At 44.2% G+C, this 27130-nt stretch overlaps 1 protein-coding gene across 1 annotated transcript in view; it reads right to left on the bottom strand.

Moving 5' to 3' along the window:
- Positions 1 to 27130, bottom strand: part of LOC138248527 (cilia- and flagella-associated protein 337-like) — a 513680-nt gene that overhangs the window by 165020 nt on the left and 321530 nt on the right. The window contains exon 21 of the mRNA XM_069202182.1: positions 16795 to 16854. Within this exon, the coding sequence (XP_069058283.1) occupies positions 16795 to 16854 (60 nt within the window). The remainder of the gene's footprint in view (positions 1 to 16794; positions 16855 to 27130) is intronic.

The following is a 27130-nucleotide window of genomic DNA, read 5'->3' on the forward strand; positions in this document are numbered from 1 at the left end:
TTCAATAGTGTTTTTCCAATATGCATAGCCTTCCACAGCAATACAGGAAACAGAGGAATCTAAATAGATTAATTTTGTGTTGGTTAGCAATAATTTCCTCATTTTGGAATGCAGCAATTTGAAATAGTATGACACAGCATTGCTGGTGTCATGTACAGTAAAATATGAAAACTTACATACATATGTTTTGGGACTCCTCATAGGTAGCGTTGAACAATGTTCCCACTGTGCGTAATTGGGAACTAATCAGGGGGCACTGGTTTGGTGCAGAAAGGAATGTCCATAACAATGATAACAAAACATTTCCCCATAATTCACTGTTTTTATGTGCACATATTCACTTTCAAATACAGTGTAATAGTCTAGCTCAGAAAACATTGAATCAACTGTGTTACCATCCCAGTCATTGAAAACAATACCAGGTGCAGTTACATCACCCATTGAAACTTTGAATACATATGGAATTTGAATGACCTCAGTAGGACAGTATAAATCAAATGGTACTTTATCTCACACAATCCCATCTGGAATCAGAACTGCTGAAATGTTCACAAGGGACAAGTCCCTTGGATCTTTTGGGAAGATACGTAAGGTGTCAAAACCTCATTCACTGGCTCAACGGTAGAGCATTCAGGAAGATAATGCCCATTTATCAAAAAGAAAAAGATGACAACAAAACCAATCCAAAGCAGAAATGCAAGCAATGTCAACAGAATCCACAGATAGTACTGTGGATAACTTAAGTAATTTTTCTTAAGCCAAATGTACAGCTTACTTTTAATTGATACACTGTCAGTTGCAGAAGCAGATGAGTCAGAAGAAAAGTCATTGAGGTCGATGAAATAACTAGTGTGTTCAGAGCTGGTGGTTGGAACCATTTGTGGTAGTTCATAGCAAACAATGTCATCTGTCTGGGTCGAATTGGAATAATAACTTTCCACATCTCGGGCAGTGTTGACAGTAATCAGCAGAAGCTCATTCTCTGCCCTCCCCATGCTCTACGAGGCAACTGTAGCATTGTTGCCTGCAGAAACGTTGTTTACTGCATGTAGAGGTATATCCTGTCAGGTAGTGAGAAGGGACTGGGTACTACCCGAAGGACTTCTGGGACTACTGTGCAGGATCGGCCACATGGTGCAATTTGACATTGTCAATGGAAACAAATCTGTTCTCCTTGGAACTAGGCATCAGTGGTATGACGACAGTTCTCATACCATGTATTTCTAGGACTAGAACTAGTGCTATGTAGGATGGGCCAAATTCCTTTTTCACATCAATCTATTCACACAGTTGATCCCCTACTTAAGGAATCCAGCCTGTAGATGTTGTTGGCAAATCCCTTATTCCCAAGCTGGCGGCACAGATGGATGAATTCCCACCACAAAATTGCTGTAGCTCCTGTAAAACAGCAACATGTTCATTTATGTCCAACTATGTGTTTGCAGCCACTGTGGACCTTATAGGGGGTGCGACCTCCCAAGGATTTTCTGGGCAGATTATTTAATGCTTTCTGGACCCTCTATAGGTGATGAAGCCAACTACGGCCTGAACCTATAACTCTCGCTATTAAGGACTGCTTTAAATCTCGATGCTTCCATTCCACCTAGCTGTTTCTCTTGGTATGAAGGGGAGGAGTAATAGAGTTGAACAGCCATTGTCCCTGTGGTGTCCCTGAATGCTGTGGAGGCAAAGGCAGGGCCATGGTCCGAGTGGGATGCTGAAACTGCATATGTACAGATGAAGACCAGCACGTCTTAAATAACAGTCTGAGCGTCAGCCAACCGTTGTGGCCATACCCACAGGAACCTAGAACAGGAATCAACAGCAACTAAGATGTATTTGTATGCACCATCAGGTTGTAAGGGACCACAATAGTTCAGGTACACACATTGCAGTGGTTTGTTTGATATTAGGAGGGATGTCTGCGGTGGGTGTTTAGTGGCAGACCCTTTAATTTGCTTGCAAATGTCACAACAAAGACATATTGCTTGGTCTGTTTGTAAAGACCTGGCCACCAAAGGTGTTTTTGTAATAGTGATATTGTACCCACCACACATGCATGTGCAAAGGCGGTACCCTTATGCACTGCTTTTATGAGATCTGGTATCTGGTCTTGGTTGGGGATCACACGATTTCCCTCCCCTGGCATGCTGGCAAATGCAATGTTCTGGGCACTGAGATGGTAGGAATATTTAGCAGGAAATGCTTTTGGTAAAGGCTTGCTGTCAGCCGAATCTTTCACAGCAGCCAGTGTCTCATTATCCTGTCTTGTCTGAGAATGAATTATTGCAGTAGCAGAAGCCGTAGCAGCTGCAGATTTGGTCGCTTCATCAGCCAAAGTATTTCCTCCAACATGCACCCCTATACATTGATGGCCCAATGTATGTACTACATGAGCTTTTGGTAGTCTGTTCGGTAGGTCAGCTACCTTCCCCCACAGGTTTTTGTGTTTGATGGTGTTCCATTTAGAATCTCTGAAGCCATTCAGGTGCCAGTGATTTAGGTAGTCATTATAGGACTGGACACAATAATACGAATCAGGATCCGCATATTCCAGTGTCAGGACAGGAGCCTTAAGCGCTGCCAATTGTGCAGTGCAGACCCCTAGGCTCTGTGTGTAGGTATTTTGAGGGTGGAATGTACTGTCCCTCATTACACAATTTACTACTGTGCAGGCGGCTGAGTATTGATGTTTAAGACCTACAGCTGGTTGTGCTGAACCATCAGTATAAATGACAGTTCAGTATTAGTCCAATTGTAATATATTAGTAGGTGCGGGCACTCTTATTCATATTGGAGGAATTCCCGGGTCTGAAAGTTTGGGTCAAAGATGTAATCAACATCCGTAGCAGTGAGGGAGGTTGCCCACTGAATCAAACGTGAATGTAATGCTTTTTGCGTTTGGAACGCTGGCTTTGGTGACCGCATCAAGGGCTGGCACTGGGGTAACAACAATATTGTGTTTCCCCTTGGCAAGTGCCCTCTCCTTGATGACAGCCATCTGTATAGCAGGCAATATGTTCTTCTGCATTAGAATACAAGTGTGATTTGTATGCTGTGGGTACTGTGTCACCTTCATTGAATGTGACATAGCAATTATTCTGATGACCAAGTTTGTTTTGTTGTCAGACGAGTGTAAATGTTTTGCTTCAAGCATGTCTTGCTGAAGTTCTCTGAGAATGCGTGTGTGTTCTGTCCAGTGTTTGCTTGAAAAATCTGGATGGATTAAGGCATTAAGTAGTTGTATGGGGTGTGCTTAGTCAGGTATGTATGTTCTACCAAAGTTGAAGAAACTCAGCAATGACTGCAGTTTCCTAATGGTATTTGGAGGTTGAAGTGGAGTGCATTTTTCTAGAAAGTGCGGGGCCAGGCTCTTGCCTTAATCTAATAGTTCGCATCCCAGAAATAGGACACTTAAGAAAGCGCTTTTAGTTTTCCTGAAATTGAATTTTAAACCCTGGGGGGGGGGCGAATCCTAGCGCAGTCAGGTCCACCCTGGCTAGATGTATGTTGAGGTTGTCATCTGTGAGATAAATATCATCTACATAAGACAATGCCTCGGAATCAGTCTCATATAGTATTGATGTTACTTGGGATGAAAACAACCCGGGGCTGTTCTTATGCCTCTGAGACAAACGACAAAGGAGCTTCTGCGAGCCTAATGAGCTAATGGCGCTACGATTGCGACTTTCAGGCGCTAGATTTTTGCAGAAACTGAATTATCCAAGGTTTTTTTTGTATTTGTTGTTCACTATGTTGTTAATTAGTGCTGGGCTGTGTACGTTTTGGATTGCGTAAGTGTGAGGGTGACCATTTAAGTGTCCAAGACTATTCTAAATGAATGGTCAGGTTTGGCAACAGGGAATACCAAGTTATTCATTGCAGAGACACAGGGGACAAATACTCCCTGGTACTCAAGTTGTATGAGAATCTTTCTCACTGGAGCTTCTGCCTCATGCTTATTGGGATATTGAGGCTGAGGCTGTGGTGCAGATCTGATTGGAATTGCATTGTATAGGGATTCTTTATCCCATCGCACGTGGTTGCAGTACAGCACGGGAGCCTGCACCAGAGCCCAATCAGCGGCATAGGCTTCCTTTACCGTCTGGAACTAGGACTGAGAAAGAAGGTAAAATGACATCTTCACCATGTGGTAGCTTGCGCACAAATTCAGGTGGCCAATCTTTTTCTGCCAAAAGAATATCACAGTTTAAATTCTCCCAAACAATTGCTTCAATAGTGTGTGCTATGTCTCCCTCTATTAGCATTTTTAATTCATAAACCTTGTCGGGTGGGCCGAAGCACCTGTTCGCTGTCTTTAGGATGAGAAAATCATTAGTTGCTGTCACATCCAGATGATTGATAAGACTCTGGGGCCAAATCATGACTTCTTCTGCGCTGTCTAGCAGAGTCACTGCCCCAGTCCTGTTCTTCAGCAATGTTCTCAGCATGCCTGGCATTTTTGATGATATTTTCAGCCATCTTTTCTTTTTAAATTGAGGTTTTTGTTGAGGGGATTTGTTCTCTTTTTCAACGTGTTAGACCTGGCATCCTTGGTGTGGTTTCCCCTGTCTTTTTGCCTCTGCCTCCTGTATTGTTGACGGTGTGCTGGATTTCGTTTTTGCTGGTTTTGGTATTCTGGGAACTTTACCACTGCTAATCAGTGGTTAAGTGCAAGTGTGCTCTGTGTAAACTTTGATTATGATTAGTTACCCATGATTGACATATTTGATTTATTAGTAAGTCCCTAGTATACTGCACCATGTGTTCCTAGGGCCTGTAAATCAAAGGCTACTAGTGGGCCTGCAGCACTGAGTGTGCCACCCACATGAGCATCCCTGTAAACATGGCTCGGACCTGCTATTCCTGTCCCTGAGTGTAGTGCACCCACTTGCCATGCCCCAAACCTTCCCTTTTAGTACATGTAAGGCACCCCTAAGGTAGGCCCAAGATCGCCCCATGGGCAGGGTCTAGTGTATTTAAAAGGTAGGGCATGTATTGGTGTGTTTTACAAGTCCTGAAAGTGAAATACTGCCAAATTCATTTTTCACTATTCTCTCTCCCATGGGTTAACTTGAGGATTGCCCTGAAATATCTTTCAAGTGTTAATTTCCAATTGGGAGCAGATGAAGATAATGAGTTTGGGGTCTATGAATTCACAATGTAAAAATACATATTCTAGTGAAGGTGGGTTTTCACATGTGTGTTTGAAAATGTCCCTTTTAGAAAGTGGGCATTTTCCTGCTTAACCATTCTGTGCCTCTGCCTGGCTGTGGAATACATGTCTGGGTCAGGGTGACAGTTGGACGGGTTGTGAATTCACTCTAGACAGTTACGCAAAAGGACGCTGAGGTGTGCCCTGCATATCCTGATGGCTTTTCCTGGGCTAGAGAGGTGGGAGGAGCTGATACTTGCACCTGAATAGAGCTGTGTCTGTCTTTACATTGCAGTCTGCAACCCCCTACAGTGTGTCTGGGACCAGGGCAGGAAAGGCAGGGCTTTGTGCACTACAAAAACTTTTCTTTGAAGTTTGCCTACTTCAAAGGCAGAAATTAGCATAAGTAATGGACCCAAAACCCGAGACTTTTAGAATACTTCTGGATCAAAAGGAGACTCTGCCAAGGAGAAGAGCTGAAGAGCTGTGAGGAGAAGTACTGCCCCTTTGCTGTGTGTGCTTTTCTGGGTTGGCCTGCAGTTTCTGCTTTGGAGAAGACAAAGACTGGACTTTGCTATATATCCTGCTTGTGAAGTTTATCCAAGGACTTAGGCTGAGCTTGCCTCCTGATAAGAAGTTGCAGGGACATTGAAGACTTCACCTGCCAGCCCCTTGGTTCTCTTCCTGAGGACGTTAACTTGCCAAGAGGCCCTTGGGAGTGAAGTCTGGCAGAAAATCAAGAAGAACCAGGCACACCAACTCCGGATGACTAAAGAACCGGCACCACTGTCCGACTCCACATTGCTGCCTGTACCCAAAGCCCTGGTCCCTGCTGAAGTGCGATGACTGGGAACGACAACGCAGGTCCGATGCAGCCACAGCATGTCTGACGTCCTGCAACATCATGAGTCCTGAGTGCTTTGTCACCGACGTCAATGACATCCAACTCAGCCGCGGCACATGTGGCAAGGTGTGACTGCACCTCATCGCATCTTGACACGCTGGATTATCGACCTTGCCGGATCGTATGGAACTGACACCTCGCTGCCAACGCTGACTCACCTCTGCTGTCTCTGTAAGGAACCAACGCCTCATCTCCCTGCACAGCAGTAAGGAAACAACACCTTACCTCCTGCATAGCAATACGGAAAGGAAGCTGCACCAGCTTCAGCGACGCCTCACCTCCCCCACTCAGTGCAACATCTTTCACTCTGCCTCATTTCTAACGTACTTTACCTGGGGTCCGTGTGACTCTTTGACTGGCAAGGCCCTCCCTCGCGAGTAGTGTCAGACTGTTGGGAACCACTCCGTCATGAAGCCGTGATAGCACCAGTTGGAGCTATTGTGTTTCTAACTGCTTTTATTGGGATTTAATCTTTTAAAATTCCTATCTTTGCTTGTATATGTTGGATTTTTGTCGTTTTGGTCTTGCTTTACTTAGATTAATATTGGCTATTTTTCTAAACGGTGTGGTGTCTATTTGCAGTGTTTTTACTGTGTGTAGGTACAAATATGTAACACATTGACTCTGAGATAAGCCCGACTGCTTGTGCCAAGTTACCAAGGGGTGGCCAGGGGTTATCTTAGGAGTGTGACTCCCTTACCCTGAGTAGAATGAGGGCCCCTACTTGGACAGGGTGTAAACTGACTACCAATTAGAGATCCCATTTCTAACAGTAAGCTTCCTGAGGAAAGCTGTAAGTCCTTCTTCGGCTTTCTGCAGTCACTTCTGGTTTCAGACCACCCCACCCTCTCACTCCTTTTGTATGGTGTATCCTGAAAGGAACGAGAGAGCTATGTACAAGTATATTGGTATATATCAGGAGTTATTTTAATGCCTCTCTATTTCTGAAATTATATCTTCTTTCAGAGGTCTCCAGATGCAGAGAATCTGCTCTCCGACTTTGTCCGTCGAATAGCCAACGCTGCTGCTTCCCTTCAATTATACTTAAAATTATTTAGGACACTGTGTCAAAGTTGCACATCAGTTTCATCCCCAAATCCAAGGCCAGTACAGCCCCATGTTCGTTCTGAATCTGCTTTAACACTTCTGGTAAATTGGCAAATGTCGGGGTACCATGAGTGGTAATGTTGATAGCGGCAAAGACTGAACCCCGAGTGTTACAGTCTTCTACGGAGGGGACCATGCCAAACGACAAGCACATGGTAAGAATTCTGTTTGTCTTGGGGTCCCATATGGGGAAACACCGCTTTGAGCTGGTTTGGTTTTTGTTCAATCCAGAATGGAATTGTCTCCCGCTCTGTGGGTGCTTTTACCATTATTGGGTGGACTGTTTGTGGATTAATTCCAGGAACGGCTAACTGGTGTGCAGCTGGAGCAGCTCTCAATGGGGCGGTGTTCAAGACCTGCATCACACATTGTATTACTCGTCTACATATTGCTACTGGCTCATTGGAAAATGTGCATACATTAGTTACTTGCATAGCAAGCATGAAGGGATGTGGCATGTGTGTGCTAAGTATTGGCTACGTTGGTTCATCATTGCTTAGAGGACCTAGTCTCACAAGTTGTATTACATGTGGAAGGGTGCCATTGAACAAGTTCTGATGTTTTTGATAAGAGAGACGTAACTCTTAAGTATTGGTAAGCTCTGTACTGTTGTGATACATTTGCTACTCTGTATACATGAGATGTATGTGTATTTGTACATCATTTGTACTTCAGGAAAGGTGACCCAGGAATAGAATATTTTTGTTCTATATGCATTGTGGGCTTCCACAATGGATTTGACATCCTCGCAACCTTCTGTTAAGTCTTGGGTTAAAAGAAACTGCATGAGCAGTTGTCTGCAGTTATCCCTGATGTTTAAAGGATTTGTTATAATCGATAATAAGTGTTAGGGATGGGAACACCAACAGGGGAAAAAGTCCTTTTATAGTTCAAGCTTGAAAATCTTACAACCTAGATAGGCGCTCCTTATTTAGAAGGGTAGGAATGTCCCTAAGACCACGGGCATCTCCGTGTGATGGTACTTAGGGTACCTTCAGTGTGTGTGAGACAGAGATACTCAGGAGACTCGTAAAATGAGTGCCTCCACTATCATTGGTGGTGCCATGTCATAAGGACTCTCACAAAGTAACAAGACTGTAGGCAACTGAGTCACTCCTGCACCAGATGGCAGCTGTCAGCCCAACCCTCCCGGCTCATTAGCAGTTCCTCACCAAAACCCAACTGGTAAAGGCGATTTGTGGCAGCCTTGCATGGAATCTAAAGATCACTCAGGGAAATCATGATGGAAACAAGTCTTACCCTTTTTTCTCCACATACACATTTCATACACACACAGGCAAAAAAGAGATGCAGGACAGTTTTTCAATAAAGTTATTGAAAAGACTGCAATCTACGATAAAATGCATGAGCTGTAATGATTAGGATAATGAGGAGTAACAAAATTAGGCTTGTGAAAATCAAATACGTGAATATAAACAACCCCAACATATTTGTAATAACATGAATACACAATTCCTACCTAAAAAGGCTAATATATAGCCCCTAAGCGACATGTAAGTCAAATCTGTCCATACAGTGTCCATGAGACGCACACCTCACCCCTGTTACTTTGGTACAAGGTCTGGCCGCCAGTCTCCAGATCAGGATCTGTGGAGACACATAGGCTGAAGTCAGCCAGAAAACCGGCATGCAGCATTGATGGAAATTCTGGACGGAACCCCCTCTAATGCCCTTTATCCTACAAGATGTTTTCATATTGGATGTGTTTATGTGCATGCACAGAAACCTGATACAAGTATGCACCTAAGCAATGGACTGTTTACGCAGGCTTGGGGCATGCAGTAAAAAATAATATTCTGTGTGCCTCCCATTCTGTTTTTGTGATTCTGAAGAAGAGAACACGATGAAGAGTATGTAATCCATAACACTGATAATAACACTTTCACAGAATAGCAGCTGATTTTGAACTTAAAACAATACCACTAAAATGTTTTCGAAAAATAAAATGAATAAAAACAGAGCATAATAACTGGGTCAAAGGACACAAGCCACAAGCCGAGGCAAAGCTATCACTGTGCCCAAGCAACTAACTAAAATAGATCCACAACAACTTGATCTGGTTGACTGATGCCCATCACCAGGCAGCGGCAACAAATGGACCATGTTGACTCTCCTGTATTTCGACAGTGGATGTCAGCCCTACTGTCCAGGCAGGAGGCATTTGGGATATTGTTCTAAATGTTGTTGTTATGAATTTAGAACAATAACATGTCGGAAGAAGCAATGTTAAAAAGGGTCCCTGGGAGGTGGAGAGATGTTGGCAGCCATTGAATACAATATGTGCAAACTACAGACTGACCATGGGAATTTGAGGATAATACTCAGGATTATGACAGGGTCTAATTCAGTGGTCTAAAGGTTCAACAAACAGTCATATATTAAGAGCTGTGAGGTCCAAATTGCACTATAGAGGGAGACACATTTCACAGAAGCTGAAGGGAAGGCTTTACAAAAGCTTTTGTAAAGCACTGGAGAGGACAGGTCTTCTACTCAGTATTCAGCCTATACTAGAGGAGTATTGTTCTGGATCAGGCTAGGAGTACCTTTTTGACTCATAGAGATCAAATACAAATAAGGGTGATATTGGATTATCAGGGGTTCATTGCATGGCAAGAATATATCCCTTGTTAATCTATACAGCCCTAATATGGATCACCCGTCAATACTTTAAAAAGTGCCCTACCAATTGATCTACATAACTAATAATTGGAGGAGACTGTAACTGTGTCTCACAAACTGAACTTGGCAGATCATATCCACCTTTGCCTCACTTAGGCACAGTTAGAACTGTGAAAGTACTAGGGTTTGGATGACACAATGCGGTATCATAGGCACCTGGAGGGAACACAACCCCAATGTTAGGGGCTACTCATTTTTCTCAGATATACACAACTGAATGTGAGGCTGGATAAAATATTATGTCCTCCGCAAATACATACAAATGTAGCACACACTAAGGCCCATATTTATACTTTTTTTAGCGCCACATTTGCGTAATTTTTTGACACAAAAGTGGTGCAAACTTACAAAACACAATTGTATTTTGTAAGTTTGCGCTGCTTTTGCGTCAAAAAGTGGTGCAAATGCGGTGCTAAAAAAGTATAAATATGGACCTAAGTACTTGGCCTACATCCTTTCAAACACAATCCCCAAGTAATGACACTGATATGGAGTGCTAGCGGAACTACTACTCAGAACTGGAGGTTGCCAGTTGACACACTAGAGCAGTGGTTCCCAACCTGTGGGCCGGGGACCCCAGAGGGTCCGCGAAGCCTTCTCAGGGGGTCCGCGAGAGCTTAGAAAGTTCAAAAATATTAACAAATATTGACAAATTAGTTCCCCAGCTTCCACTAATCGCTCAGGCGGGGGTCCCCGGATTCCAATGATGATTCAGTGGGGGTCCCTGGGTTCCATTAATGTTAAAGTGGGGGTCCACAAAAATGAAAAGGTTGGGAACCACTCCACTAGAGGATCCAATATTCAAACATATCATAGGAGAGGCTTTACAGAATTATTTGAAAGATAATGTAGGCACAGCCTTGTCAGAGTTAAAAGAGTGGTAGGCCTTTAAGATTGTTATATATGGGCACTGTATCTTAACATCAGAAGGGATATGGCCAACACTAATTGAGAAAATAAGTAGACATGAATATGTACTGAAAGACATCGAGAATAGACATTCAAACCAACCCAAGCTTTAAGCCACAAACAATTAAGAGAGGGAGAAGTTTGTACATTTAAGTGAGAGATTAGGGGGATAAGACTACAGGGAATACCTAGCTAAATTCCAGAATGAGCAGAATAAAGCTGGCCGATTGTTTGCCTGGCTGGCAAATCCTAAGGAAGACGGGTCCCCCAAATTCTAGGGGGAAATGGAGGGCTAACCAAACTGAGATAACCATGGGGGCAGATTTAGGAGCCCCTAGTGCCTTCTTGAGCACATTAACGTCATTCTTTTATGCTAATGTGGCCCAACAAGGCCAAAATTGCAGCGCCAAATTTACAACATGGTGCAATGCATGCATTGCGCCACTTTGTAACCCTTTGCGCTACGTTATGCCTGCGCCAGGCATAATGTATGCAAAGGGGGTGTTCGCCCGTAAGGGGAGCTGAAAAATGGCACAAAGAAATCTAACAGATTTCTTTGCCCCATTTTTTATGGCACTTTTAATGCCTGCTTAAAGCCTCAATGTGCTTTGCAAGATTAGCGTCAACATTTATGAAGCTAACCCTGCAAAGCTCCGAAATAGTGTCAAAAAGTTTGACGCTAGTTCCCCTAACTACTGCCATGGTGCGACGTATCTTGGACACGGCGTACACATGGTGGCGTAGGGGACGGGAAGGGGCGCAAGAAAAGTGTCACTGCACTGGGTGCAGCACCTCTTTTCTTAAATCAGGTACATGGTATTTACTGAGTAGTATAAATTGTTGTGCCCCGCTGCTAAGTGAACCAACGCAAGCTGTTATAGACTACATCAGTGCAGTGAAGCTGCTTCCACTCCTCCAATGAGGCTGAGGTATTGGGTGCTGACATAATGCAGCAAGAGTAATGTGTTGCTGTTAAGACCATGGTGAGGTGGGTGATGTCAGGTGGCCTCCCATCAAGTTTTATTTTGCATACTTGAATTACCTTGCCCTATGATTAGCTAAAATCTAAAGTAATACAAAGCCCGAATCGGTGCTTCCGCCAATGGCCCAAGAAACCCTGATTGTAACTCTACCAAAACAGGACAGGGATGAGCTTGAAAAGACTTCATACCGACCGCTCTCCAAGGTCAAAATGATTATAAGCTGCTGAGCAAAATCTTGGCTAACGAACTTGGACCACCCCACCCTGGCCCGCCTGATGCCCAAATACTCATCTCTGATATTGAAAGAGCACTCAGTACCCTCCACTGGGAGAATTTATATTGGGGTATGGATGTGATGGGGTTGAAACCAGGGTTCAGAGATTGGATGATGCTTTTGTTCACCAACCAGACTGCAAGAGTGAGGACAGGACAGATAATCTTTGATTCCTATCCTGTAATGCGAGGCACAAAGCAGGAGTGTCCACCTTCCCATGTTCTGTTTGCCATGGCTATAGAATAGCTGCCAATTACTGTAATACAGGGAGAAGGTCTACAGGGCCCTTATGATAGCTGCCATATCACATTACATTGCACTCTACTCAGATGATATGCTGTTGTTTCTGTGGGGCGAGCATGCGAATATGGCAGGTGCCATGGACGCCCTGGAACAATTCAACATACTGCCAGGACTAAACACGGGTAGGAGAACTCCACTGTATATGTACCATCGTGCAGGGGACAGACGACCCCTGGATATCACTGACAAGTTTACATGGAAATTGGTGATAATTATATATTGGGAATCCATATTTATAGAATGTTGTTAGACCTATTGGAAATGAATGTTGAACCAGAAATAGCTGCCTTGAGAAGTAGAGTGAAGGTTTGGCAAACCTTACTGATATCAGTAATAGGACTGCTCTAGTTAAAATGAGATTATTCTATGAGACAGACAAATTCATAGGACTAATTTTCAGAACTGATAGGCACATAGGATCTCTGTCCAGGTTGTGACTTCCACTAGCAGAAAGGGGGTTAGCAGCTCCTGACTTCAAACTTTATTGTCTGATGACTCAGCTGCAGTAGGCCGGATGGAGGACAGAGAGCTCCACCCACATTGATGACAAAGTAATAACTGAACCCATGCTCATGGCGCTGCTGCAAACTATATTGATCCCCAGACGTATGAGAGTGGTGACAGTCTACTGAGGGTGCTCAGGTACAGCAGGTTGCGAAGACACACCAGAGAACACACAAACAAACCCCTTTTACCCAAGAGCTCCCATTGGTGAGTCTCTCGATTCTACCACAAAGAGGAAACTGGAAATCCATCTCCAAATGGGTGGATCTTGGTCTAGAGAATGCAAGGGACTTATATGAAGGCGAACATTGATTTCATGGCCCTGTAGGCAGCGCCGACTTTAGGGTGGTATGACCGGTACAATTGCACCGACCACCAAGGTTAAGGGGGCACCATCTGCATGACTAGCTGAATTGAGATAAGAGCAGCCTGCAGAGATCTTTATGTGCGCAGAATTTTTTATAGGTGATATCACAACAGCATGATAACTCTAGAGGTTAGTGCACTAGATCTGCAATTTGTCTAGTCACAGTTTTGACACATCCTATAGTAGCATAGAGGGTAAATGTTCCTGCTGTAAATCACACGTGACATGCAGATCACAGATTAGTATGTTATGTTAATAACTCTGTGGGTTATTGCTTTTGTCACAATGGTCCTTTTGTTACTTGAAGTAAGAATCCCACCGAAATAGTCCAGCTGGCATCACAGTGCTTCAAGCAAATTGAAAAGCATAGGTTTAGAACCTCATTGTTTTTACCCTTAATTTATCACTAGTCTAAGGTTGCTAAAAAGGGTCTCTTTGGATAGCAATACAATTTTATTAGTATGCCACCCGAACTGTTGTGTTATGTTTTTGGATGGAATTACTAACACTTGGTGCCTGGTTTGCAGCGCAAAAGTGATGCAAATGTGGTGCAAAATGTCGTTTTGGGGCTTACTTTCCATCGTAAATCCTGAATTGCATTGGACAGTAGCCTGTATAAAACCAAAGTTTGACATCGCACAAACAGTCTTGCACAGTGGTGCAAGGTGGTTCACATTGGCACAAGGCAGCCAAAGGTAAACCAGCACTAGAAGAGAGAGCAACAACACCATGGGGGTCATAACAACCTCGGCGGTCCTTTTACAAGACTGCCGAGGGACCGCCGTGCCGCTCGGCCTAATATGACCGTTGGCAGCTCTCCGTCCTTTTACGGACGGAGAGCTGCCAACAGCCATACTGGCGGGAGGCGGGGAAGTGGAGGTTGCTCCTCCTCCACCACCACGCCAACAGAGCACCGCCCAGCGAATCACGTCCTGTGATTCGCCGTGGCGGTGTTCTGTTGGCGGTGTGGTGTCGGCGGAGCTGCCCCCATGGCTCCCGTCCCCTCCTGGAGGATCGACGGAACAGGTAAGTCGATCGTCCGTTAGGGGAGGGGGATGGGGGGGTATGGGGGGGTGTTGTGTGTTGTGTGGGTGCATGGGGGTGTGCGTCTGTGTATGTAGAGGGGGTGTGTGAGTGCGTGTATGCTTGCGGGGGTTTTGTGTGTATGGGAATGAGTGCGTGTATGTCTGTGGGTATGTCTGTATGGATGAGTGCGTGTATGTTTGTATATGGGTGTGCATGTCTGGCTGTGTGTGTGGATGTAGGCATGTATGTCGGCGTGTGTGCGTGTCTGTATGTAGGTGGTGCCTGCATGCGTGTCGTGTGGGTATGGGTGATGTGATGTTGGGGGTTGGAGTGGGGAGGGGGGCCCTGCCACCTTTGGGGGTGGCAGGGGTGGTGGCGGGTGTTTGGGAGGGAGTCGGTGTGGGGGTGGGGGGTGGGGGAGACCCTATCAGTGCCAGGGAAGGAATTCCCTGGCACTGATAGGGCTTACCGCCATGGATTTCATGGCGGTTCAAACCGCAGGAAATCCACGGCGGTAAGCCGGGTCAAAATACCACCGGTGGTATAGTGACGGCCGCCAGGCTGGAGACCCAGGTCTCCAGCCCAGCAGGCGGAACGGAGAACCGGCGGATGACCATAAGACCGCCAGCCTGTTGACGGTCTTACCGCCGCTTCTCCGCCTTCCGCCAGGGTCATAATGACCCCCCATATCTTAATATGTACGGGGCTATTGTACTCTCTCCTTTTATTGCAATGCAGTGCAGCAACTTTAGCTACTTCACATCTTAAAAATATAATTAATCTGCCCCTTCGTTTCTGCAGACTAAGCACTCTTCACATAAAAATCCTATCACTATGTATGACATATGACTCCTACACTGTGTAGTCCTTATTGGCTTAAGTAACATTTCCTATACATTGATTTACACACTTGAAAGATTAATTGTCTCTGTGTAACATATTTGTCATGTAAAGTGCTTTGACAGTCTACATTGGGATGAGTAGCGTGGTTAGATAAATAAATGTGAAAGAGGGGCTTAGGAGAGTTTAGTGGCACCTTTGAAGGGTAGTAGTGAGGAAATCCGTGAAGAAGGGGGTTGAGGGCAACAAAGATTTTCACACTAGGCACCACCAACGCTAAAGCTGGCCCTGCCTGCAAGAGTGGTATGACATCCCTAGGGGACACTTTCTACTTTATAGATCTATCATTGTGGTAATGTGGAAGCTGTGGAATGTAGGTCCAGCAGAACCCCCCCACCCAATGCATCAAGGACTGATGGTGTTTTACAGTGGTAGGCAAAAAGCAGTAACACCAATATACCATGCACTAGTAGTTAAGTTAAAATGCTTGCTGCACTTGTTGAGGAATAGATGGGTGAAGTACATGAACTGACCTATGAATGAGATGGCATGGGAGAGAATTCTACGAAGTACTTCCAAGACCTCTAGGAATGTATGATTTAAGCTGATACAGCACTATTATCAACAGAGAGTGTATATTATCCCTTGAAGGATTAGTACATTCTACTACGTTCCTAACGCCAAATGATCCAGGTGTGAAGACTACGACTCAGATTTTTATCATTATAAGCTTACCCCATATTGAAGAACCACTGAATGCAGCTGGTTGACTTGACTAACACAGCAACAGATAAGATCATACAAGACACATCTGAAACCTGCCTCCCTAGACTGTGCCCAAGACAGAAATTCAGCATGTTGACCAGTAGATTCACGGACTTTTCCTTCGACTTGGTCAACTGCTAAAGACTGGAAGCCAGAAAATGACTCTAGTAGTCAGAGTTGCACAGGGAATTGATCAAGTGTGCAGAATTTGAGAGTGCTCACCACCTAGGGAAGTGAAAAGAGTGGTTGGAAAGAAGGCGAGCGAGCGAGCACGGGAGACTCTTATTAATGTGACAAATGATAGACTTGACCCAGGATTACCGGACCTCATGAGTAGAGAGATGCTGGCTGAGACAGGGCCTGATTTAGAGTTGGGTGGAAGGGTACTCCATTATTTTACGTTATATTCTAATGCACTTGTGAGGAGGTGGGCGGGATATCCTTGCTCCAAACTCTAAATCAGGCCCACAGCGTCTTGCTGCAGTGCCTTCCCTGTTACATGCCCCCACCACCAAGGAATGTCACAGGAATGGCTTTCTATGGGTAAACTACCCTCCCCTGTGACAGAAGAGAACTTGGCTACAGTGGTGCTCATCTTAGTTTACGATCACTATTTTTGTAGTCTGGTGAGTAGATGTTCCAAAAGCAGTCATAGACCTTGCTAATAAATATAAGGGACGCTGAGTGTTCCAGCACGAATGCTAAATGTAATTTTATTGATCACATTGATCGGGAACACCTGCGAGAGCTGGATTACGATCAATGGTAACTGTGGTTGATTGTCAACAGTGATGGTTATGTTAGAATAATAAAATATGTTTAATAAAACATGGAATTTGATCTTTGGATGAAGTAATACATGTGTTCGTATGCGTTTACTGGTCAAAACATGCTATCAGGCCACATTTATTTTCACAAACATCGCATAAATGTTTTAAAGACGCAAAACCAACTTACTAGATCGTCCTGCCAGTGAGGAAGTGGTGTCCGATAGTGATGCAGGTCACCCTCAATATCCTTCAAATAAAGAAAAATGAACGACAAACTTGAAAATCATTGATGTTTATACAGTGTTCCTCGTGAAACATATTACAATTATCCAGAAAAAGATTTTCTGAAGTCAACTAATATTTATAAAATATGTACCCATTCATTATTTTCCTAAAGAGACGATTTACCTTTAGGCCCGATGTGTTTAGTTTTTTTTTCTTTGAAGCCATTTTAAATAAAAAATGATCATATGAACAATGTAGAAAGATTACAAAACATTATGGAAGTCGATGGCACCTGCAAAGAAACCTTGTTTTGATCTAATAGTTAGAACCCATTCATGAGCTGTAGACACTTGTCACCGTGTCAAGCAGCAAACTTGTACAAATCGTAATCTAATAACGCCAGGCCTGCACTGGATCGCAACAAACCCAAAAATGCAACAAGGTCAGTGTAACTCCTCATACAGCAAGCAAATACATCCTATACCAGCCCTGGTACAATGACTGTTGGGGACAGTGCCAAACCTACTCGTTGTGTCCAGGTGCTCCCCTTTTCCTAAAAACAAGCCCTCTTATGTCATTTGTTGCAAACTCGCATGGGTGTATGGCCATGTGTGGAGTCCAACAAGGCAGCTACATTGGCCTTAATGCAGCGTCAGCCTCACTTAGCTCCAGGTCGAAACGAATATTCAATGACAATTTCTAAATTCGAATCAAGTTTTACGGGAGAACAATATTACCCCTATTTTTCCTATAATCTGTCCCTATCTGATACTTTGGACTTTGGAACATGGTGAGGAAGCTTCTTGTTCCCTGTCTTGAAAAAAAATCAGTTAGTAATCCAAGAAATTCGGGATTTATTGCTGTCCTTGATAGAAAGTGTAAGTTATTTGGAAAAATCTTACTAATAAGGTAATATGCAAGGATGTGAAAAGAAATAAATCTCCCACTTTTGCAAACTAGATTTACACTCAGAGCACTCACTGCAGAGCACATTTTAACTCTGAATATTTATTTAAACACCACTAGATTCGTAGTGATAGCCGACTGACTGACAAAGAGGAGGGGGAATATCCTGGGCAAAAAAAGAGAGCAATACCCTAGGCAAAGAAAGATCCTGCTGTGCTGTCATTGATGGGGTTCCTGGACAGGAGTGCATGGTGATAACTAAAACTGAGGGAAGTAGTAAACCAGCACTGGATGTGTACTGGCCCTCCTATCATTCACATTTCATAGAGTGAGCCCACAAACAACAATGGAAAGTGCATTGCTCTCAGTTAAACCTGGCATCCTTGGCGTGGTTTCCTCTAACTGTTTAGCCTTCAGATGTCCTGTTTTGCTGACTTCGTTTTTGCTGGCTTTAGGACTCTGGGCACGTTACCACTGCTAATCAGTGCTAAAGTGCATGTGCCCTCTGCTTAACACATGGTAACATTGGCTTATCCACAAATGGCATATTTAATTTACCTATAAGTCCCTAGTAATGTGCACTAAATGTGCCTAGGGCCTGTAAATTAAATTCTACTAGTGGGCCTGCAGCATTGATTGTGCCACCCACTTTAGTACCCCTTCAAACAAGTCTCAAGCCTGCCATTGCAGAAACTGTGTCTGCAGTTTTATACGGCCATGTCGACCTGGCAAGTTAACCCTATTGCCAGGCCCAAACCTTCCTTTTTAGGTTGAGCAGAGCAGCAGCAGTTTTCTAGTATGTGTAATATGAACTGTGCCCAGATAGCTTCACCGTGACTTGCCCAAGTTTCTTGTGGTTGTACTGTGACCAGATAGTATTTCATTGTCACACACGTCTCCTAGAATGTGTTGTGTGACCTGTGCCATAACAGTGTCTTGGTAACATGTATGTCACCTTGTATGTGCAACATGTCCTATGACTAGATTGTTTCACATTGGTGTGCATGTCTTCTAATCTGTGTCGTACCACCTGTACCTAGATAATCGCACATTGGTGTGGACTTGTTTTCAGGTATGTGTAGTTCTCTGCCCAAATAGTTTCACATGGGCATACATATCTGCACTCTCCAAGTGGGTTCTGTGTCCAAAGGGTTGCACATTGGTGTACCCATGCCTTAAAGAGTTCCACTTGATGTGCACATTTTCTAGTATGTTTTGTACATTCCGTGCCCTAAGAGTTCCACTTTGGCATGCATGACTCCTTGTATGTGTAACGTGTACTATGTATTACGCCAGCTAGTTTCTCTTTGCAGTGCCTTCTTCCTAGTACAAGTAGCATGTAGTATGTTCTCCGCTAGCCAGCTTCTCTTTGATATGCACGCCTCCTAGTTTGTGTGGCTTGTAGTATGTACTACACCAGCCAGTTTCTCTTTGGCATACATGTCTCCTAGCATGTGCTGTGTCCAGACAGCTTTATCACTGAGGGGTCCGAGTTTGTTAGTGCTGCATGCCTGGCGTCTTGCCACTCAAATTAACCTTGTGACATTGTGTCAGTCCTTTACACATCACGTGATTCCTTTTGTTTGAAGAGTGTAGCCCCCCTCCGCCGGCCATGTTTCCAGCTGACAAACCACGAAAGGAGCAGAGCAGGGGAGGTTCTACAAATGACTTCTGACATGGGTTGCACATTGTAGGCTTGGTGTGTGGTAGTGTGTGGTGGAGCAGACGGGGATCAGGCCAGCTACAACGTTTCGGACACAAGTACACATTCCTGCAGTTCACACTAACAAGCTTTTCTGAGGGAAGACATGGGGCCGCCGTGGGAACGGAAAGGTAGGAACTGGGGTAATGTTAAACCAGAAGTTCCACATAAAAAAGAGCACTAGACAAACTCCCTAGGTGTCACAGATACGGCTCGTTTCAATACGGCTAAAACGCAAATCGTCTCCCTACCAAACACTTAAACAGCATTCCCTTGTTTTCTGACACACCATCCCTCCTGCACCCCTTTGGCTTCCCTTAGTATTTGGCCCAGGAAGTTTGGTGCCGTGGCCTCCTGCCTTGTGACCTGCTGGGGAGGCTGCAGTTGGCCACATGTAAGTGGCAGGACTGTCTCTCCTCTCTCCCAGAGTTCTTCCTAGAGGTAGTTGCAGTTTGCCCTTGGTTTAGTATATGGCAGAGTTGCCTCTCCCATTGTCCTTTTTAGTGTCTAATTTGTAAAAGAAAGCTTACCGGTGCCCAAAGCTCTGCTCAGAAACCTGTGGCTGGTGCAATTAAAAATCAGCACACCGAATACCAACTTTGGTAGTCTTAAATCTACCTCAGGCCTCTTTAATCGACCACCAGACACACCCTGCCCCTTTGTCTCATGCTTGCCTGTTCTTGCTTTCCCATTTTGTGATTTTTGCCCTGTTTTCTCACTCTTGCCTGTTCCTGCCTTCCACTTTTGTGATCTTTTTGCTGCCTTTCTCTTTCTCCACCTTTCCCAGCTGTTTTTTTTTTCCTGCCTTATCCTTGATGTCGAAAAATAAGAGCCGGTCTCCAGAAATGAGTGCTGGTGGCTCCACCAGAAACCTCCTGCTCAAATTAACTAGTGTTTTTTCCTAGAAGTGGCAGCTATAGTTAGAGCATAGCTTAGTATGTTGCAGATTTGCCTCTTCCATAGTCTTTCCTATAGAGGTTGCTGCAGTTGCAGCATTGATCAGTATGTGGTAGAGTTGCCTCTTCCATAGTAATTCCTATAAAGGTGGCTGTAATTGGAGCATAGCTCAGTATGTGACAGAGTTGCCTGTCCCAGCGACCATCCTATAGGGGTGGCTGTAGTTCGAGCATACCTCAGTATGTGGCAGAGTTGCCTGTCCCAGCGTCCTTCCTATAAAAGTGGTTATAGTTGGAGCATAGCTCAGTATGTGGCAGAGTTGCCTCTCCTAGTGTCCCTCCTAGGGGTGGATGCAGTCAGTTCTTGGTTTAGGGTATTGCTCCCAGAGACTTACATAGGGTGGCTGCATTTTGGCTGTGGCTCAGCATGTGACAGGGCTGTTCAACCCTCCGCATGAGAGCCTTTGCCAGGAATGGATTCAGTTGGGCATTGGCTCAGTAGGGGCGGAGGTAACCTCTCATGGCTGAGTTTATGCCAGAAAAACCTCTCCAGTGTCACCCTAGGGCTGGCTGCAGTTCCATTATGGCTCAGTATGTGACAGTGTTGCTACTCCCAGGGTCCTTCCCATAGAGCTAACTGCAGTTGAAGCCTGACTCAGTATGTGGCAGACTTGCCTCTCCCAGGTCCTTCCTATAGGTGTGTCTATAGTTGAAGCATAGCTAAGTATGTGGTAGAGTTGCTTCTTCCAGTCCTTCCTATAGCGGTTGCTGCAGTAGGAGCATAGCTCAGTATGTGGGAGAGTGGGGCCGTCAGGGATCCGGGTGAGTCTACTCCCTGGAGGCAATCTGCTCACCACAGTGTTCGGTGTGGACCCTCAGGCTGGCTCCAATTATACCCTCATTACAATACACAACGTATCATTGCTGGTATTGTTACAGCAAGATATAACTTGTATTTTTACAGCAGGCTGTCTTATGCCTTGTGTTGTTTATTTTTAAGTGTACTTCTTTTGTGGGCTTCCAGCTATTTCATTTGTTAGTTTCAGTGACATTTAAAAATCTTTGCTTGCTGGTGGTCAGTTGTGGCTCTTTGTCCCTCCTTCTTCTGTGTGGGGGTAGTGACCAACTACTGTATAATTATGCCTTGTCCTGTTTATCTGGTCTGTAGGAGACTTTTTTTTAACTTTGTTTCCTGTTCCTGTCCAGGGAAGCCTCCCTTTTCATTTGCAGAGCATTCTTCCTCTGAGCTTAGCTGTAAACAAGGCTATAAACCAGGATGTTGGCATTTGGTCTTTGTGGGCTGTTTGCACCCTCTCTCAGCTGTCTGGCTCCTGCCCTTCCTTGGCTTGGATTTTCTTTACCAAGTGTGCCTGCATGTGTGCTAAGAGCAAGGGCAGAGGATTGCTTGTAATTGCTTATAGGCTGGGCACCCAGCTCTACCAGGGCTCTGCAATCCTTAGATACAGTGCCCACCTCTGCTCCTTACTGGGATCCCACTCGCAGCTCCATCAGTGCACCTCAGTTAACACACTCCAAGCCCTCACCCGTGCCAATGCCGGGAACCCTACACACGCTGTCTGCCAAAGACCTCAGCTCTTGCAGTCAGTACACTCTGCTGCTCCAGTACTGGAACCTCAGGTGCAGCTCCATCAGTGCACCTCAGTTCACACACTCAAAGACCTCAGTCGTGCCAATTCCAGCAATGCCACACGCGCTGTCTGCCAGAGCACCTCAGTTGTTGCAGTCAGTACTATCTGCTGCTCCAGTACTGGGACCTCTGGCGCAGCTCCATCAGTGCACCTCAATTCACACACCCCAAAGCCTCAGCTGTGCTAGTGCAGGAACCCCACACACAATGCTTGCTAGACCACCTCAGTTCTTGCAGTCAGTACACTCTGCTGCTCCAGTACTTGGACCTCGGGCACAACTCCATCAGTGCACCTCAATTCACACACTCCAAGTCCTCAGCTGTGCCAGTGCGAGGAACCCCACACACGCTGTCTACCAGAGCACCCTAGTTCTTGCAGTCGGTACACTCTGCTGCTCCAGTACTGGGACCTCCGGCGCAACTCCATCAGTGCACCTCAGTTCACACACTCCAAGCCCTCAGCCATGCCAGAACCGCACACATGCTATCTGCCAGAGCACCTGAGTTCTTACAGTCAGTACTAGGAGTTTGGGCGCAGCTCCATGAGTGCACCCTCAGTTCTACCCATAGGGAGGTCACTGCCTGTCCTATACTGGGACCCTGCTCACATACAGTTTCATTACAGCAGATCAATTCTAATATTCAGTCCCACTGCCAAGCCAATACAGGACTCAAAAGAGCAATACACAGCACAGTCAGTGCACCTCAAGTCAAATATCCAACGCTGCTGTTGATGGGAACTACCACAACCCTGCCAGAATCCATCACGTCTAAAATTCAGTGGACATTTTTTCTCAGTAGTAAGGCCCACACACACGCCCGTCAGGACTCCTTGCTTCTGTGGTTCAGAGGCAATGCCACTCCCATACTGGGCCCCACTCACAGCTTCACCAAGGCACCTCCAGGCTAACACCTAGCAACACTGGCACACCAAAACTAGGTTCCATACATATCTCCATTAATATACCTCACTTCTGACCTTGTGTACCCTCTACTATTCCAGTACTGCAGCCCACATACAACTCGATCAGTGTACCTCAACCCCAACCTGCAGCGCCCCATTATTCCAATACCAGAAATTACACGTGGTCCGTTTCTCATTCCTCACCCTTTGCCTTTCTGTTATTCCGGTAATGGGCCGGGATACAGCTCTGTCTATACCCACAATCCTGCTCTGAAGTACCCCAATATTGCTATATTGGGGTTCACATACAACTCTTATGCAACTCCTGCTGTTCTGCAGTGCCCCCTACTGTTCCACACCCTAACTTCTGTTTGAGGACATGGGGGAGCCAATTAAATCTATTCTTACCTGCCATCTTTATTTGAGAGGATCTGTTTCACCTGTCTCACTCCGTTCTTCCCTTTACCCTGTTTACTCTCAATGTTTTCTTTACCTCAGTTTTCTCTTTCCATCTCTTAAAATCCACACATTAACAGTTTTGCATTTTCTTTCAACTGTTTGTTTCTACTCCTCTCCCTTTTTTTTAAATTTCCCTCTTCCTCTTGCTACCTCCTCTTTCAAACTTGTGAAATCTTGGTTATTTCTTTCTTTGTTTCATTACTCTCTTTTCTATTCATCAGACGTTAATTCTTTCACTATTCTTTCTCTTCCCTTCAGCCTTTCTTTGTTTTTTTTATTTGCTCTTTCCTTTGACACAGTATATGTCTTTTCACTTTTTTTTAGATCTTCCTTCCTTTCACTGGTGTTTTCTTTATCTTTATCTGTCTATTCACGTTTTACTATAAATCTCTCTTTTTCCGTCTTTATGTGGAAGTCACAAGTTACTTGCTGGGACCCAAAGTGTCAAAGTGGTTTTCCCATTCTGTGGGAAATGTGTCAGCCTATACTTGCCCTGGTTCTTTCGCTGCTTGTTTCTGTCACAATCTCTCTTTTTTTTCTCAATGATCATTTTTCTCTTTCTTTTCAAACTTCTTTTATTATTTTTTTCCCCTTATCTTTGGTTCGCTAGCTTCCTTCCCTATTTTCTTTTGTCTTACACGCTTGCTCTATTTCTTCTGTTAGTTGTGTTTTCATTTTCTTGTTCTTTCTTTCTTTCTTTCCTTTCTTTCTTTTATTTCATTGCGACCCCTAGTCTTTCTTCCTTCTGTCTCTTGAATTCCTTTCACTTCTCTTTTTCTGCCCCATCCGCTTTCTCACCCGAGGCCTCGTTATCAATGGAGCAACCAGGTGCAGTGGCACCGGGACCCAGAGACCGATGGACCTCACTCAACCCTAATTACTGTTGTATTTTCCTACAGAAATTGCAGTCAACCATTTCCCTTTCTTACTCCAGGGCCCATGACCCCGTTACTACACCACTTGTCCTCTCCATCTTTACTCTCGACTCCCTCTTTCATTTCACCCTCCAATCCATCCCAAATGATATTTTTGTTATGGTGTTTTGAGCATTACACTCTAATGCCAAAAGACTATTTCTGATAAAGGTTTATATGATAATTGTATATGTTTTAATATAGAGGAAGAAGGTAAATAGAAGTGCTGTAGTTAAATGCTGGGCCACTGGAATTAGATGGCAGGAAAAGACTAAACTATGAGGCAGGATTGACTAATGTATTTCGCAAGAAAAGTCCAGTTATGAATTTACAATACCAATAGCTCTAACTCAAGAAAATGTGAGCCCTGTTGCATTGCAGACAGCCCAAGGGCAGGGTGTAGTGTATTTAAAATGTAAGACATGTACTTTAAGGTTTACATGTCCTAGTAGTGAAAAACTCTTAAATATGTTTTTCATTACTGCAAGGCCTGTCTCTCCCAAAGGATAACATTGGGATTACCCTATTACATTTTACAAGTTGAATTTCCAATTGTGAAGAGATGGGACCCCCAGGTTTGGTGTCTCTGGAATCACAAAATAAAATCATAACTTATGGTGAAGCTGGATTTTGAATTGTAATTCAGAGCTCAGAGGTAGATGTGTGAAAGACAAAAAGCTTGTTGTTATGCTTGGGGTTTGCACACCAATACAAGTTTCATGGCACTTTGGGGAGGTAGTAACATGGGGACTTTGCTGCAGAAAGTAAGTCTTGAGATTTTAATGGAAGCTGCCTAGGTCAGCAAATGCTCCCTTGAGAAGGAGAAAAAGAGTTCTACATTATACACCAAAGGACACAAAAACCTCTGCCACCTAGCTGAATGAATGTGGCATTTGTGCTTAAACATCAATGCCTCGGAGATGGCCCACCAACCCATCTCATTATCAGTGGATTTCACCTTTGCCTTCCCAGAGTGGAGGGCTACCGGCTATATTTATAAAGCCCTGCCTGCCTGGAGGGGATCTTTGTGTCTATAGTGGATCTGACAGTGCAAGGGATAATAATAATAATAATAATAATAATAATAATAATAAAGGAGATTATAAAGTGCACGGCTACTCCACAAGGTCCTGGCACTAATGTAACCTTGAACACTCATCTCGGAGGTAGAAAAGAACCAAAAAGCTTCATTAAAAAGCCATGTCTTCCGACTATGTTTAAAGAATCCAGTGTCCTTAATAGCACAAAGCAGCAGGGGGAGAGAATTCCAACCCATAGCCGCAACAATAGAAAATAAGGTTCCTCCCCATCTCTTCCTCTTTGTCCTAGCCCCACTGCCAACAAAACTCAGTGGGCTAGTACCAATCGCTTAAACGTCACTCTCGCCTTAATGGGAAGCCAGTGCAATACTTTAAGATGAGCCTGGATGGATTCTGCTAGGCATGGCCGAATACCGAGCAAGCTGCCCTGCTGTTTTGGCCTGCTAGCAATGCTTTTTAATTTTCCACAAAGTGGGAGTTTGATTGTGTAAAATCAAAGAAATGGTCTTGATGCTGGGAAGGTATCTCCATGTATGTTGCAGCTGCTAGCGCAGGTGTTTTAATAAAAATTATGAATGAGTATTCATGTATTCTGAATAATGGATTTCTGTAGAAAATATAATAACGTAGAAAATTAATGCACGCATTTGAAAATGTGATTACGATGAGTGGCCGCCAGTGTTCACAAAGTGTACTTATTATTAGTCTAATGCTATGAAATGTTGAGCATATGTTTGACTAATGTGGTAATATGTCATATTAAAGGTTATGCATTATGCCTTGGCTTTATTAGTTGTAGGGCTTAATTTAGCAAAGGTCTTGGCCTACTTGCCAGGCCTCATGTCAAGCTGTATTTCTTAACATTTAACAAATGTCTGTCCTAGAGAGTTAAACTGTGATTGTCCATTGTATTGTGTAAATGTGCTCGCAGCTGAGAATCTTTTCTCATGAGAACCGACTGCTAGAAGATGCTGTTCTTGCTAAATGTAACATTATGTGTGTAATGTGTGTAAGAATTACTTTCTCAGGAGGAGAACAATGGAGACACTGACTGGAGTAGAAGCTGCAACAATATTGTTACCTGACGAGCCAGATGATGAGGACATTGCAGGACAACCAATCAACGATATGTGAATGGCATAGTGGTAGAATTCATAGATTTGGAGTTTTAGTTTTATTGGACAAAGTGTGAACATGCGATCCCTTGACCAATAGGGATTTGGGAAATAGTTTTAGTGATTTTAATTTAATGAGACTGCACTGAGGGAAGACAGGTTCATTGCCCATTTGCTTGCTGGCCGAAAGGTCAATATTTTCTTGAGCGTCTTGACAAGAGACGTGCTTATCTTTATTGCTTAAAGACTTTGCATTTTCAGAACTTTGATGCTGAATCCTGATGCCTTTCTGATCGACTGATGTCCTGATGACGGAGCCTATCTTGTGTTGCCGATCCAACTGAGGAGAGGTATAACTCGTATCTATGTGTCAGTTATGCATATTTGCTTTTTCTTTCTAGGTGCCAACCGCACTATTTTGATAGAGCCATAGGTAGATGTTTTTTCTAAATTCGTATTACTAAATTGTTTTGCATGAAACTGAACATGCTGATGCTAATCTGATGTTAGTTAAGGATCCTCACTAATGAAATTCTGCTAATAGGGAACAATGCTTGATGTATATGATCACATTGACGCAATTGTTCATGTTATTAAGTTGCACCGTAACCTTAGAATGTGTAATAATTCAAGCTTTGATTAGTCTACATTTTCCTGTTGCTTTGGACAGACAGTATTGTTTCTGTATGCGTTTCGTTTGATTTTGAGATGAAT

The sequence above is a fragment of the Pleurodeles waltl genome, chromosome 8, assembly GCF_031143425.1.
Source record: "Pleurodeles waltl isolate 20211129_DDA chromosome 8, aPleWal1.hap1.20221129, whole genome shotgun sequence".
NCBI classification, from domain to species: Eukaryota; Metazoa; Chordata; class Amphibia; order Caudata; family Salamandridae; genus Pleurodeles; species Pleurodeles waltl.